Here is a 16,804-nt window from a genome sequence, read left to right as displayed (position 1 = left end):
ATTACCAGGGACGGCTATAACGTGCACCGAAAGGACCGCGAGCGAGACAACGGTGGTGGCCTAGCGTTCATAGTACACCATTCAGTGCAGTATCGTCTTATTGATGAAGGCATCGACCGCAGGGACAGCACCTTAGAACGTCAAGGTATAGCTGTCCGGTCAGGCGATGCTGAGCTCGAAATTTATAATATTTACATACCCCCTGTCACCTGCTGCCCGGCAGGATATCTCCCCGATATTGGTGCGCTTATCAGGGGAGAAAACCGATTGGTAGTAGGTGACTTTAACGCGCATCACGATCTTTGGCATTCAAGCCTGCCAAATGATCGTAGGGGACAGCTATTGGCAGAGCAGATAGACGATTCGACGTTCAGCACTGTAAACGACGACGCCCCCACTAGGGTAGTGGGCAATTGCAGCAGCTCGCCTGACAAAACAATTGCTAGCGCAGGTCTGATAAATAGCATAACCTGGCGACCTATGCTATCGCTTGCATCAGACCACTTGCCCATTATCATCTCGATCGAGAGACCTGCCGACTTTGTTTCCGCGGATCACCGGTCATACATCAACTTTAACAAAGCTGATTGGACCAGATTCGCGGAATTTACCGAGAACATCTTCGCAGCCCTACCCACTCCCACCGATGTGCGCGCAGGCGAACGCGCACTCCGCAAGGCGATCACAGCCGCCGCGGCTCGCTTCATACCCGCTGGACGGATCCGGGAGTTACGTCCCAATTTCCCAGCCGAAGCAGCCGTTATGGCAAACGAGCGTGACCGTCTACGCCAGGCCGATCCCGGGGATCCTCGAATAAAGGATCTCAATTCGGAGATCCGGCAACTGGTCACCCAACATAAGCGGACCAAATGGGTAGAGCATCTGAAGTCCTGTAACTTCACCTCTGGTGTGAGCAAGCTCTGGTCCACCGTAAGGTCCCTGTCGAACCCGACGAAGCACAATGACAAGGTGGATATCACCTTCAACGGTCGTACTTCGTCGGACCCGAAGAGATGCGCGAGCTATTTTAGCCGGCAATTTATACTGCATCCTCCGGTCGACAGATCCAACCGTTGTGCCACCAGACGGTTGCACAAACTGCCCTACAACAGTGCACCGCTTGCTTTCACCAGTGACGAGGTTCAGGGGCCCATCAAACGAATGAAACCATCAAAAGCCATTGGCCCCGACGGACTAAACATGCTGATGCTGAAAAAACTGGGTCCATTGGGAGTAGAATACCTCACAAAGGTCTTCAATCTGTCCATGGCCACTCTCATTATTCCTGATAAGTGGAAATTGGGGAGAGTGGTCCCACTACTGAAGCCTGGGAAACCCGCCAACCAAGGGGAGTCTTATCGTCCGATAACTCTCCTTTCCCCAGTAGTGAAGACACTTGAAGCCCTTCTACTCTCACTCCTCACACAACACCTGACTCCAGCCCCACACCAGCATGGTTTCCGTAGAGTGCACAGCACCACCACAGCACTCACCGTCATAAACACCCAGGTAAACCGCGGACTTAACCAAAACCGCCTTTGCGAGAGGACTGTCCTAGTAGCGTTGGACTTACAAAAGGCTTTCGATACAGTCAGCCACGCCACGCTACTAGATGACATTTTACAGTCGACACTCCCGCCAGGGCTGAAGAGGTGGACCGCGAACTACCTGAGTGGTCGTCACTCGTCGGTGATATTTCGAGACCAAACCTCCAAACAGAGAAAAATAAAGCAAGCTGATTGGGTGGTGTCCTTTCACCCTTGCTTTTTAATTTCTACATTTCGAAACTCCCCCAGCCACCAGAGGGAGTCTCACTGGTCTCATACGCCGACGACTGCTCGATAATGGCGTCGGGCAATGACATTGATGGCCTATGCTCTAAGATAAACGACTACCTCGCCCGCCTTTCTCGCTTCTTCACTGCGAGAAACTTAAAACTTTCTCCCACTAAATCCACGGCGACCCTTTTTACAACCTGGACAAAGGAGGTCAAGCTGCCACTTCAGGTTCACGTCGACGACACACCAATACCGACGGTTAATAACCCCAGAATTCTGGGAGTCACCTTCGACAGCTTGCTCTCCTTCTCCGCGCACACAACCGCTATTGCAACGAGAGTACAGAATCGCAACAAGGTCCTCAAGTCGCTTGCCGGCAGCACTTGGGGCAAAGACAAAGAAATGTTGCTGTCGACTTTCAAAGCAATAGGCCGACCGGTTCTCAACTATGCCGCGCCTGTCTGGTCGCCTGGAACCAGTGATACGCAGTGGACGAAGCTACAGACCTGCCAGAATACTGCCATTAGGACCGCGACAGGATGTCTCCTGATGTCCCCAATACAACACCTACACGATGAGGCTAACATGCTCCCGGTTAAGGAGCACAACAAAATGCTCGGCAAGCAGTTTCTGCTAGGGTGTCACCGCAGGCCTCACCCATGCAGACACCTGCTCGAGCCCGAGCCACCTCCTAGGCACATCAGGAGACACTTCCTCAATTACGTGGACGAGATCCTGGACAAAACAGACAGACCACTCCAGGATCAGACAGTATACAGACAGACCATTAACGACATCCATCGGGAGACCCTTACCACCTTCCTAAGCTCCCGACCCCCGAATGCCGTTATCGGAGTCCAACCGCCACCTATCGCAGAAGAAGAGCTCCAGCTTCCCCGAGAGTCCCGCGTAATCCTGGCTCAATTACGTTCTGGATACTGTAGCAGGTTAAACTCCTACCTATCCAGAATCGACCCCGACATACTAAACATATGTCCAGCATGTGAAGGCACCCCGCACGACACTAACCACCTTTTCACATGCCCCAACAAACCCACTCATCTAACACCCCTCTCCCTCTGGACCCAACCCGTCGAAACAGCCAGTTTCCTGGGCCTACCGTTAGATGAGCTAGACGAAGACGACCGGTAATTCACACAACACTGACAGGGCAAAGATACTGCTACAACAACAACAACAACCCGGATTTACTATATATCCGACCAAGGCCGGCCATTCCAGCAGCATTCCCCAAATATGTATGAGGAATGTTTAGGCTGCTACTACAACAACAACAACCCATTGCATAATTATAAACTCACAATATAATCTTGCTTATATTTTTTTTGTGTTTTAGAGAAAATATTTTTACATGTCCTAAGTGTTTGAAGAGAAAGAAATTCACATAAAAAGCAACAAAAACAACATAATTTGTATTAGGCAAGAGGAGAGTAGACAAATAATTCGAAATAAGTAATTAACTAATGTCGCCTTGTAAGTTGTCTTTGTTCCAAATGGTGCCGGTCTAGCGACTTGAGATCTTTTGTTGGTCTGCACTTTGGTACGACTGCGACCCAGCTTGACCTTAGTCTATGTAGAGCAAAGAGGTAGGCAATCATATCGTAGGTGAGAGTGGAATGGTGTTTACAGTCACCAACATAAGCGCAGGCCCGTGTAAGCTGACACGATGAAACTAATGAGAGCCCCATATAAATAGGATAGTTAACAATCCGCATTCATAACAGTATCATCCATTTGTATGTACATATGCACTCCCGTGTTCACAATAAAGTGAAAGCGTTGTATTGTAATGTTTTTGTTGTTTATTTATTTATAGTTTTTTTATAAAAATATAATTCATACTAACACAAAGATCATATGACTGATTCATGCCCTTTTTGTGACCAATCACCGGAAACTCCAGCACACCTTAGATTGGATATCCCGGCCGGAAGAAAGCCGCATACGCTCGGCCCAATCCAGCTCCAGCTCAGGTTTATAAAGTGCGCTGTGTTTTGATGAGATAACGTGATGAGTAGAGGACACAAGTGACTGTGGGTCGAAGTGCATATCATTCAACACCATATAACTCAATGATTCAAACTTTGTCCGAAATTCAAAAAATTTCAAACTTTTTAATCAGACTTTTTGGATAAATTTGTAGCCCATTTAATTTTGTTACAACATTTTGCATGTTTAAATTGGCTGAAAATTCGCGTTGATTTTCCGATATTTTTTGTTTTGTTTGTTGGCTTCTTCCATATAACGGAGAAATTGCACAAGACCACCAGCAAAAAACAAAAAATTTTAAAAGCCAGAAATCAATTCGATATAAGAACGGATGGGGGTGCGGATATAAGAGAGATGGACGTTTCACCGAGCTCCTCCTCCTAATTATGGCAGATGGTTTTTTGTGAGCAACTTTTTCATGATAGAAATACAGCCATGGTCATATAAATAGCATATTTAGACTTTGAAAGCAAAGAGTTGAACTGTTTTTAATTAATTTTTTTGTTTTTTTGGGAAAAAAGCAACATAAAAAATAAAAAAAATGTTTACTACCTCTTTTAAAGAAAACATGGTCAAAAAGATTTTCAGTTCTGATTTAATTTACGAGAATGTTGATAACTCACGAAACCTCCTGGACACATAAATAGCACATCCTAAAAAATTCCAAATAAAAGCAAAAATAGTAAACAAATCAGATAGTTAAGTAATAATATTGTTTTACCAGATTAGTATTTTGTACTATATCCACTGTTTTTGATTACTTCTTCAAGCCGTCGTTTCATGCTTTCTAAAAGCTTGTGGCTTCCTTCCTTTGGAATCGAGTACCAAGCCTCCTTAGCTGCGGCCCACAAATCATCAAAATTTTTAAAATTTTTGTTAGCGATTTTGACCTTAACGTCATTCCACAAATTTTCTGTTGGATTGAGATCAGGGCTCTGCGCCGGCCAATACAGTACATTAATTTTTTCTCTTCTCAGCCATTGCTTCACTGTCTTTGGAGTATGCTTTGGATCATTGCCCTGCATAAATGTCCAATTCAATGGCATCAACTCAAACCCAAATGGCTCCATTTTATTCTGGAGTATATCCAGATACTGAAATCTATCCATTTTACCAACCACGCGAACAATCGGTTCAACACCATGCCAGGAAAAAGCTCCCGAAACCATGATATTTCCGCCGCCGTATTTAATCGTCTTTTTTGTGAACCTAGGATTTAGCGCTTGATTTTTTGGACGTCCCATCCATTTATTTTGGTTTCTTCGGTCCAAAGTACGTTTTTCCAAAACTGAATAGATTTGTCTTTGTGGGCTTTGGCAAAGGCAAGTCGGTGTTTGATATGTCGTTAAGTCGCCTTCCTACAAGTTTTCTGGATACCTGTAGACCAGATTCTGGTTTATTTCAAGCATTATTTGCCGTGCCGACTTAAAATGATCTCCTTTGCTCTTGTGTATTATAGCTCTATACCACATTAACATCAGTTTGTCGCGGCTTTGGTTGTCTTTCCGTTTTGTTTTTGCTTAGATAGGATCAGGGACGTGCGCAGGACTCAGCCCACGAGAGGATGTTCTGGATTGAAATTTCATTCACAAATAAAATTTGATAAATGCGATCAACCTCTTTTTATATACGTTAAAAGAGTTAGTAAAGAAAAATTGCCTTTTTGTTGAGTGTTTAAGGATCGTGTGCAGGGATTACATGTAAAAAGAAATAAAATATTTTTTCTGCTCTGTTTTATACAAGAATACATTAGAGTAATATACATTAAAAATATTTTGTAATGAAAAGTAACTTCACCAAATCTTTCTGATGATCGCATACCTTTTGTTTGCTGCGTTTCGACTCCCAAAACCCCCCGTGCGCCCTGGATAGGATGAATCTTTCTTAACTAAATTAAGAGCATTATAAACCATTTTCCGAGAGCACATCATCATTTCAGCTATATCTGCATAGATTTTTCCGTTTTGACTCATACGGTATATAAGAGCACTTTTCTCCGGCGTGCAATGTTTTCCACGCAGTGTTGCCAACGCCAATAAATCTGAGTCGCTAGGGCCAATATCAAAAGTCGCTAACTCCATCAGGGGCGGATCCTAAATTTCATTCTGAGAGGTGCACAGGAGGCCAGCTGCGGACTTAAAATTTTTAGATGAATAATAATTAATTAATTAAATAACAATAATACCAACTTCATTGAAATTTGAGATCAACGGAAGTTAGTTTCAATCTCCTGAATTACTGGTTTTTTTATTATGATTCGATAAATCTACTATTTTTTAACGCTTTGTTAATTTGTGTCTGAAAAACATTTGTGTCTTTAAAATATCATTGGAAAGCATGAGTGATTCAAGATATGTTGAAAAAGTTATTTACGAAGTTGATCCAGTACTGGACTCAAATGGAAATTTGAAAATTTTTAAAATTAATAATATTAACTATTACGCTTTTATAATAGAACCAGGCAAATCATGCAACCATTTACTATATTATTATTAATTAAAGTTTTGAAATGGATTTATAAAATATATTTAAGCATAGTAAAGAAAAAGTGGTATAAAAAAGCTACGCTTTAAGTGGAACACCACTGTGACAGCCAAAGAAATAAGTGATTTTTTTTGGGGGGAAAATGAAGGAATTTGTGGATCGGATTTTTTTTATTTTATTAAGAGTCCATTAAAGACTGTCATCCTAAATTTTTATGGAAAAATATTAATATATAAAAAAAGTTATAAATAATCATTTCCTCCTCCATGGTCGCATCGATTACTCAAAAACGGATCATCTGAAATTAAAAATTGAAATTGCTTGTTAATTTTTATTAATGTAGTTATCGTTGTACGTACGGAATTTCGAAAATTTTCATTTGAAAAAAAATGGCGACGGGTAATCAAGTTGACAGAAAAGTATCTATTGCCTAAAACGGTTTTGATTTGCTCTCCAAAAGTCGCCAGATAAGTCGCTAAATCATTTTTGTCGTAAAAACTTTTTTTTTGTCGCCAAGACTCAAACAAAAGTCGCCAATTCTAGCGACAAAGTCGCTAAATTGGCAACACTGTTTCCACGTCCCATTTTTAGTAATTACTTTAAAATTTTATTTAAGAAACAAAAAATTATACTAAAAATCGCTGAAACAATATTAAAGTTTTACTCCCCGCTGCACAATTTAAAATGTGCCATTTTTGTATCCACTTCAAAACAGCAATAAGCATAAATAAAATAGAACGCAAAAAATTCCATTGAAAAAAGACCGTAAATTCCTCGCATAAATGTAAGCTTAATAACGGTAATGAATGTAAACAAACAAATTTATTTGATCAAAGCAGAGTTCGTACTAAAAACTTAACTCACCATATAAGGTTCACATTTGTGCTATTTATCTGTCCATGGCTGCACATTTGGAGGTTTGCCATTGCCTGCCGAGAGGCGGTCGCTGTTAGAAAAAAACGTTTCTATCAATTAGTGTTTCGGGCCCGCAGTTTTAAATCTATGCATATCTGAATGATAGTCGTGCACCAACCCATTGTTGTTGTAAATGATGTTGTAACAGCGTATACATACACTCCCAAAAAATGTTGAGGAATGCTGATGGAGTGATAGTTTTCGACCGATCATAAATCCGAGTCGTTCCGATCATGTAAACTGGCCGGCTTCCTCATTACAATCAGTTTATATATATATCGCTTGCTGGTGGTGGTAAAAATGGTTAGTATATCCTAAGGTGTTAAAATTAAAATTCAAGGTAGCGCAAAATTAATCAATCTGTCGGAAGATTTATAATTTTTGAAAATGACGTCGTACGCCAATCATATTTGGCACTTGTGAACTGGATGAGTAATTGTGTCTTCTTGTACCTAATAGAGCGTGCGGATGTCGGGCATTTCTCGTTATTCCTAAGATAGAAAATGTGTTTCTATTCTCATATTTAATAAAATTACTCCTTCTAAAATTGCTCATTCACTTATATAATTATTTTTTAATTTCTCCAATAATCATATTTTCTTATTTTATCATTTTTACATATTTATTTCTTTTTATTCCGATTTATTATCAAGAAAAAAATCCATTTATTGGTCTTTCATAAGAAAAAAGATAAAAATGTTATCTCTAGATCATTTTTAAAGTACACACATACATATACTTACACACCTCACATACATGCACATCTACATACTTATTGTTATCGTAGATAATAAATACAAGAGTAGCAAACGAATGATAATTTATCAAAGTTACTTGACGAGCATCTTGGCTCTTGTTTGTATGTGGAGGTGCAAAACAAGTACATCGTACTAACAAATAACAGTCTGCCGCTCAACAAGTCGCTATTAAAGTTTAGTGAGTGAGTTGAGGTATGCGGTAAACGTTGTTGGGCAGATTTTTGTTGTGGGATTATCGCTTAAAGAGAAAAATTCGCTTGGGTTCCAAAAATATATGAACTTTTTTTAATAATAAAATGTGCTAAAACTGCTGCGCGTTGCCGCTAGTAATCATTCACTTTTTACTGCTTCTCTTTTTTACACGAAAATTATCAAAACGGTTGCGGATGAATGGGTAAATGAGCGGAACCGCGTACACACGAAGACAGACTCCAGTTGAATTGTCGAGTGACTTTTTCGGAGAGCCGCACACTAAACATCCAACATTGGCGCTTTGAGTATTGTGGATTGGCGGCTACTATCCAATTATTGTGCTGTGGTCGGTCAGCATTTGTTTTGCCGATTTATTTGTGTCGCGACTTTGTGTTGGTCTCGGTGTTTTTCCACCTTTTCGTCGCGTTTCGTGTATTTTTGGTTTATTTTGTTGTGATTTAATTTCCATTTCTTAATATTATTAATTGGCATAATAATACATATACATGCGTCAAGTGTGAGCAATTGTATTGAAATTAAAAGTCACTGAAGTATGTAACAAGCCATCCACATCCACTTCACACCTGCATCTGATAAGCAGCACGTATGAGAGTAGGAGAAATCCACGTACTCTACAGCACATAGCCGAATTTCAAGTGTATAAAAACAAAATGTACTTTGGGTAATGACTTGTTAATTTTGTTTGCTATAGTTCACATGCAGTGAAGTAAATATATATATATATATGTATGTATGTGTGTACCTATATCTAAATAAACTGTATTAAGCCGCGTATCCACAATGCATCCGTGTAACAGCAATTGTGTAATAATATTTTGCGGCGTTTTCTTTGCCGCAGTGTCGGCTTTAACAACGACAGCGCAGCAACAGGTTGCAGCATACAACACAACGGGCGCGAACAGTAAGCGGGCGGCACGTATAGCTGCCCCCAACTGGCATGCGAAATTCACACCCCAACAGTTGGAAATGCATATGAGCACCAGTACTGAAGTGTTGCTGGAGCTTACAGGTAAATTGTGCAAAAACATAGAGAGAGTGAATAACAGAGGGTAATTTGATTCTGTTATCGTCACTCACTGGATAAATTAATAGGAAGGCAATTGTTTTTGCAAATATACGAGTATGCGAGAGAAGGGCGGGAAGCCATTTGCAACTTCTTTACGAGTATATGCAAGAGAGTCTGTAAATATAACCATCTTGAATAAGTTTTGGAAAATTAGAAAGAAACACTTGCTCACACTCTTGATGTGTTAATTCAATATAAAGGGTGATCAATTTAGAGGTATCGGATTTTAAATTGAATAAAAACAATGAAAATTCAAATTGATTGGACAATCTTTATTACTTTTGTGTAGAACCATTCATGACATTTATTTTTTAAAGATAATCCCTTTCAAATGTTGGGCACAACTACGCGGTAATTCGGCCATCCGTAAACACGAATTTTGAATGACTCGCTGGAGGACTTCGGCCGGTCGGTCGATATCTCGTGAATATAACTTCCGTAATGTTGGCTTTCAACGCCTCAATCGACGCTGGTTTACCCACAAAGCATTTAGACTTTACATACAAATAAAAGTCAAAAGGTGAGATATCACACGATCTTGGTGGCCAATTCATTTGTCCAAGACGAGAGATAAATCGCTCACAGAAACGATGACGCAATAATTCCAATGTTTCACGGGCTGTATGGCAAGCGCCGTCTTGTTGGAACGAAAACGTTGTGGAGATAACGGGCAATCAATTCTGGCATCAAAAAGTCGTTTATCATGGCGCGATAGCGTTCACCATTCACTGTTACATTGACGCCACCCTCGTCTTTGAATAAATATGGACCGATAATTCTTCCAGCCTACATATAAGCGGCAGCAAATGTTTGTTTTCAATGGTTCTAATGGCTGTTCTTGAATGCCTTCGGATTACTCTTCAGCTCAAATGCGACAATTTTGCTTATTGTCGTAGCCATTAAACCAAAAATGGGCCTCATCGCTGAACAAAATTTCGCGGGATGAATACTTTTTACAGGGCGTAAATTTTCGTAATACAATTTTACGATTTGTAAACGTGAGAGGAAGTATTTCCATGATGAAATGTCACTGAATACTGAAAAATATGTATGTATTTAGTTTGAGAGTAATCACGCGTGATCTGCCAAAACCCCCTATTGGAAAAGGTACCTCCAAACTGGTCACCCTTTATATTAGATACATATCTATGCATGCATGTACTCGCATGCATTCACATTTTTGTACTTTTCACAAAACATATTTCTACTGAGTTATTTTTTTCCACTTCTTAAGAAACCATAAGAATATTTAAACTCTTAAGATTAATTACCTTAAAAACTGTTACCTTCAGATCTGTTGTTTTCTCAAATACAAATGCATATGTATGTACGTAGTTATACACTTACAAACAAAATAATATAGGGTTTTTCAGTAAGAGCGCTTCAACTTTTGAACTTTTTTGAATAAAACACAAACGGTTTGACTTTTTTAACTAATTTTTTTTTTATTATCGAGTTTGAACATATACATTTAAGTATGAAATTCGATTTCTTTTGCATGACCACCGCGTGCACGTTTTACGAAGTCCAATCGTTGAACCCAATTTTCGACCACTCTTTTGCATAAATCGGCCGAAATTCCAGCAATTTCGCGTTCAATATTGGCTCTGAGCTCACAAATCGTCGCCGGCTTGTTACTGTAGACCAATGACTTCACATAACCCCAAAACGGGACGGCTTGTTAAATGGACCGTAAAATGGCCGTAATGTTCTTAAAGTAGCAGCAACAGAACGATTATTTTCATAAAAATTTTGCACGATTTGCAATCGTTGCTCAAGTGTGTAGCGTTCCATGATGAAATGTATACTAATGAAGTTTACAAATGACAAGCGAAAAATAAAAAATATTGTCGTTCGCCCTCCCTATCGGAAAAAAGTTGAAGCGCACCTATTGAATAACCCTATACATTCGCGAAATATAATATACATATATCTCACTCTACAACAAATATCATTTACATAAATCAGAAAAATCAAAATTGAAATAGAAAAAAAATAAACTGGGTACGCAATTTTATAGTTCACCTGACGGTGTTGCGCATTTTCTCCATCATGATCAACACCAATTCCATTTGTCCCGAATGGAACATAGGACCTCCACAAAACATTTCCATCGCGTACGGTTGTTGTTGTTGTAGCAGCATAAACATTCCCCATACATATGTATAGGGGGAATGCTGCTGAGGTGACAATCCTTGGCCGGTCATAAATCCGGGTCGTTCCGATTACGTAGAACCGAATGTCCGAAAGAAAATGTCGTCCATTTGTTACATGGAGAAAAAATTATCAAAAAGCAACGAGAATTTCGAGCCACTTCAAACGTCTTTTATTATACAATACTAAAATTTAATTGGTTATAATTCTTAATTGATTAATAAGTTTGAAATTTTTTGGAATTTTTATAATATTTTTTAAGTTAGATTTAAGAACTTGATTTTTAATTTTGTAGTTTAAGGTGTGTTGAAATGCCATAAAAGACTGAGTCTTACAGATACAACCATATTTAACAAAAAAGTAATAATTAAATAATAAGTTATAATAATAAATAAACGTTAAAAACAAAACCAAAAATTAAAAATAAGAAAACTAACATATAAAAATAAATAAAAACATTAAAAACAAAAAAACTTAAAACAAAACATAAAAATGAAACAAAAAAGAAATTTAAGAAAATAATTTTAAAAATTAAATTGAACAAAAAAATGAAATGAAAAAAGCTATTTATATTTTTATAAAGAAATAAATACAAATTAAAAAAAAATTTTAAAAACTGGTTAAATTAAATCAAAATAAAAAATGAATAAATAAAAGAAAAAAAAAAATACAATAAATAAATAAAAAAAAAACAAAAATAAATAAATAAAAGAAAAAAAATAATAAAAAACATTAATAAAGGAAATTAAAAAAATAATTATAATAAAATAAAAATAAAAAAAATTGAAACTTTGATTGAATGAGATATATTTTTATAAAAAAATAAATTAATTAAAACAAAAACAAAAATAGAAAAAACTGATAAAAATGAAACCAAAATAAAAAATTAATAAATAAAAAAAAAATTAATTAAAGAAACAAAAAATAAATTGAAGAAAGACAATTAAAAAAAAAATTAATAAAACGTGAAAAAATTAAAAAAAAAATAAAAAAAGTCGGAAACTATTATTGTTGTGCTATATTTTTATTAAAAAAAAAGTTAATTAAAAAAAGAAAAAACTAGTTAAAATAAAATATAAAAAAATAAGGAAAAAAATTAAAAAAGGTTTGAAACTTTGATTTATATATATGTTGAATGAGTTGAATGAAAAAAACAAATGTAAAGCACAGAAAAATTAAAAAAGTGAAACCTTCAAGGCAGACAAAGAAAGAGGGAGAGACCCGAGAGAGAATAAGAGAGTGAGAGAAAGAATATATATCTAAATAAATTCACAACATTTGCAGAGAATACAAATGGACAAAATTTTCAAAAAACGGTGAAGGGTCGACTGGTATAGGTAAACGCCGGACACAACCCGTGGCAACAACGCGCACTACTCCGAGCGTTTAACACCTGCACAAATGCAGCGATTCCAGGACCGCAGCAATGGCACAAATTACCGCAAGGCAATACCAATAAATCCGACGCCGGAATGGATAGCGGAAATAAGCGCCAAAAAGTAGGCACAAAAAAACAACGCCAAAAAATTGGAACCAAAAAACGGAACGGAAATTGGAACCCCAAACAGTAGGCACCAAGGAAATATAAGGCCAAAAAGTAGGCACCAAAAATATATTTCCTACAAGTTTGCACCAACAAATAAGCGCCAAGAAGTAGGCAGTGTTATTTCTCACTAGAAATTAGAAACCACTAGGAAGAACTCAGGAAAAATAGCATAAAGTGTATCTAAGATATATGTATATAAGGTATAGCTCTCTCTCTCCTTTTCCTCTACGTTTCATCTTTTTTCTCTCTCGCGGAACGAAAATGCCCAAAACGTTCCATGGCTTTGAAATTTTACTTTCATTCTCGCTCGTCCATCGACGCCTAAGAAGTTTCACTTCAAAAAATAGACAAAACTGGTTAAGATTAAACCAAAATAAAAAATTAATAAATAAAAAAAGTAAAAAAAAAAATTAATCAAAGGAAAATAAAAAATAAATAGAGAAAAGACAAGTAAAAAAATAATTAATAAAGCATAAAAAATAATTAAAAAAATACAATAAAATAAAAAAAGTCGGAAATGTTGATTTATATGATATTGGTTGTAGAATGAGCTATATTTTTATTAAAAAAAAAAATTAATTAGAGTTAAAAAAAAACTAGACAGAACTGGATGAAATTAAAACAAAATAAAAAAATAATAAATAAAAAAGTAAAAAAAAAACAAACAATTTATTAAAGAAAAATAAAAAATTTAAATAAAAAAAATTAATAATGGACTATCAATAAGTTCGTGCGGTTTTTTTTCGAAATTTGAAACTTTATTGACGTAAAATGGTTACAAATTTAATATTCAAAATATTGTCCATCGCTTACTACTACTTTTTCCCATCTTTCTGGCAATTCACGGATTCCCTTTGTGAAAAATTCGGTCGGTTTTGCCGCAATCCACGAATCGATCCATTTTTTGACTTCATCGTAATTACGGAAGTGCTGGTCAGCCAGGCCATGTTGCATCGATCGGAAGAGATAGTAATCGGATGGCGCAAGGTCTGGACTATACGGCGGGTGGGGTAGGACATCCCATTTGAGCGTTTCTAAGTATGTTTTGACCACTTGTGCAACATGTGGCCGAGCATTGTCATGTTGCAAAATAACTTTGTCGTGTCTATCGGCGTATTGCGGCCGTTTTTCTCGCAGTGCTCGGCTCAAACGCATCAATTGTCGTCGGTAGACATCCCCCGTAATCGTTTCATTCGGTTTCAGTAGCTCATAATACACAACACCCAGCTGGTCCCACCAGATACACAGCATAACCTTCAGGCCATGAATATTCTGCGCCGACGTCGATGTTGAAGCATGGCCAGGGTATCCATACGTTGCCCGACGTTTTGGATTGTCGTAATGGACCCACTTTTCATCGCCAGTCACAATTCGATGCAAAAAACCCTTTCTTTTGTGCCGTTGAAGCAGTTGTTCGCATGCCATAAAACGGCGTTCAACGTCTCTTGGCTTCAATTCATACGGCACCCAATGGCCTACCTTTCGGATCATTCCCATGGCTTTTAAACGTTTGGAAATGGTTGATTGATCAACTCCCAAAGTTTTTGCAACCTCTTCTTGCGTTTGAGCCGGATCTTGATCGAGAAATTCCTCCAATTCGGTATCCATGAACTTTGGCGGCGCACCCTCGCGTTCTTCGTCTTCCAAGCCAAAATCACCACTTTTAAAGCGTGCAAACCACTTCTGGCACGTTCGCTCAGATAGAGCATGCTCACCATAAACTTCCACCAAGATACGATGACTTTCGGCTGCTTTTTTCTTCATATTAAAATAATGAAGAAGAATTCCCCGCAAAAACACATTATTTGGCACGAAATTCGACATTTTCAAGTGTGGTAAAAATATTGTTGTTTACGCTTCAAATAAAAAACTTATACTGACGTTTGTGCCTTACGACAGTAGCTCTCCAATGAATGTTTGGAAATGTGGATCGATGGAATAATAATCAAGTTACGCCATCTGTTGTAAAACCGCACGAACTTATTGATAGTCCTATTAAAATTAAATAATTAAGTTAATAAAACAAAAAAATACAATAAAATAAAAAAAGTCGGAAACTTTGATTTTTATGATACTTGTTGTCGGATGAGCTATATTTTTATTAAAAAAAATGTAAATTAAAAAAAAGAATGAAAAAACTAGACAAAACTGGTGAAAATAAAAAAAATAAAATAAAAAAGACAATAAAATAAAAAAAAGGTTTGAAACTTTTGTTCATATATTTGTTGAATGAGCTATATTTTTATAAAAAAAAAATTAAAAGCAAAAAAAAAGGAGAAAAAACTGTTTAAAATATCGCGATTACATTATTTTGTGCCTAAGTGTATGTATGTACGTAATCCAATTGTTCTTGTTATTTACTTATTTATTTGTTACAGTTTTCTCTAATATTCCTCCACATTAACAGATTTGCCACTGGACGCCACATTTGAAGTACTGAGCGAAAACCCTCAACTGGCCCGTGTAGAATACCTCATTCCCGCCGATGTGATTAATCCCGAAACACTTGTCTGGCGCGGCAACATCACAGTCGATGCTATCTTCCTTGGCTCCACCAAAGTCTATGTGCGTCGCGTCAACACGACCGAAAGCGCCGAAGGCACACTCACTCTCACGATCATACGACAAACGCGTATCATCGATCATGTCTTCACTGGCTCTGTGGCGTTGCTCGTCTCCCTACTGTATATCAATTTTGGCGCTGCCTTGGATGTGACGGTGCTGCGCAGCTTACTGGCGCGACCGGTCGCGCCCATCATTGGCTTTCTGACGCAATTCATTATAATGCCACTACTAGGCTATGGGCTGGGTGTGCTATGCTTTCCCGATTCACCAGAATTGCAGTTGGGGCTCTTTTTTACGGGTGTCTCACCGAGTGGTGGTGCATCGAATATCTGGGCTGTCATATTAGGTGGCAACATAAATCTATCCGTGCTGATGACCACAATCAGCAATTTCGCCGCCTTTGGCATGATGCCATTGTGGATTTTCACGCTGGGTCAGCTAATCTTCGATCGTGCCAATATTACGGTGCCTTACGAAAATATCGCAACATTTGCAGTGGCGCTGGTAGTGCCGCTCGCCATCGGCTTGGCCATACAACGTTGGTCACCACGCCTCACGCGTGTGCTGGTGCGCTTGCTCAGGCCAATTTCCACTTGTCTGATACTTTTCATTATTGTATTTGCCATCATAACCAATCTCTACTTGTTTGAGTTGTTCTCGTGGCAGGTAAGTTAATTTTAGTCCAATTTATACATTTTTTTTATATTGATTTAATTGATCTGCAGATTATACTTGCCGGTTTGGCACTGCCTTGGATGGGCTACATATTAGCCTGGTGCGCGGCCAAAGCTTTGAGGCGCAACGCCGTCGATGCGCTAACCATTGCCATTGAGACGGGCATACAAAACACCGGCATTGCGATATTCCTATTGCGTTTCAGTTTGCCACAACCGGAAGCCGATCTAACCACAGTCATACCTGTCTCCGTGGCCATATTAACACCCATCCCACTGCTTGGCCTGTACATCTACAAGCGCTGCGCCGAACGTGGCATTGTGGAGGGACAACTGGATACCCAAAACGTTACGCCAACGCATAGAAATTAGCGGAATCGTGCAAGCCAGACTGAAATCGGTACACATCACATCTTAGATATTCCATGGGTTGAAAGGGCTTCCAAAAAGCGCTTGCGCATTTCATTGTTGTTTGCGATTTTAGTGAAGTTAAAAATTCGAAAAAAAAAAAATCATAGAGAATTAGTCACTAGCGCATATCGCGGAGACTTGTTGAAAGCGCGACAACAATAATAAAAGCTTTAAAAATTAGTGTCTTATTGTTAGGTAATACTGGCGCAAACAAAGTTTAGTATCTACCC

At 38.2% G+C, this 16,804-nt stretch overlaps 1 protein-coding gene and 1 long non-coding RNA gene across 2 annotated transcripts; one reads left to right on the top strand and one right to left on the bottom strand.

The window, feature by feature from the left end:
• Window positions 1–6,530: 6,530 nt before the first annotated feature.
• On the bottom strand, window positions 6,531–7,686 carry LOC128856257 (uncharacterized). Its single transcript, XR_008453829.1, has 3 exons — window positions 7,306–7,686; window positions 7,137–7,218; window positions 6,531–6,570 (listed from the first exon to the last, which is right to left on the bottom strand). It is a non-coding gene; the product is annotated as an uncharacterized LOC128856257 (long non-coding RNA).
• A 441-nt stretch (window positions 7,687–8,127) lies between these two features.
• LOC128857006 (P3 protein) lies at window positions 8,128–16,751 on the top strand. The gene is made up of 3 exons (XM_054092513.1): window positions 8,128–9,167; window positions 15,332–16,155; window positions 16,215–16,751. The coding sequence occupies exons 1-3, from the start codon at window positions 8,939–8,941 to the stop codon at window positions 16,533–16,535; spliced, it is 1,374 nt and encodes a 457-aa protein (XP_053948488.1). The 5' UTR covers window positions 8,128–8,938; the 3' UTR covers window positions 16,536–16,751.
• The last annotated feature ends 53 nt before the right edge of the window (window positions 16,752–16,804 follow it).

The sequence above is a fragment of the Anastrepha ludens genome, chromosome 3 (genome assembly GCF_028408465.1).
Source record: "Anastrepha ludens isolate Willacy chromosome 3, idAnaLude1.1, whole genome shotgun sequence".
NCBI classification, from domain to species: Eukaryota; Metazoa; Arthropoda; class Insecta; order Diptera; family Tephritidae; genus Anastrepha; species Anastrepha ludens.
The sequence above is the reverse complement of the archived record's forward strand: the minus strand, read 5'-3'. Positions and strand labels throughout refer to the sequence as shown.

Excerpts from the sequence above, each read along its gene's own strand:
- LOC128857006 (XM_054092513.1), top strand. The coding sequence starts at position 8,939 with ATGCATCCGTGTAACAGCAATTGTGTAATAATATTTTGCGGCGTTTTC. Across the intron at positions 9,168-15,331 it reads AGTGTTGCTGGAGCTTACAG|ATTTGCCACTGGACGCCACA; the intron begins GTAAATTGTGCA and ends CCACATTAACAG. Across the intron at positions 16,156-16,214 it reads TTGAGTTGTTCTCGTGGCAG|ATTATACTTGCCGGTTTGGC; the intron begins GTAAGTTAATTT and ends ATTGATCTGCAG.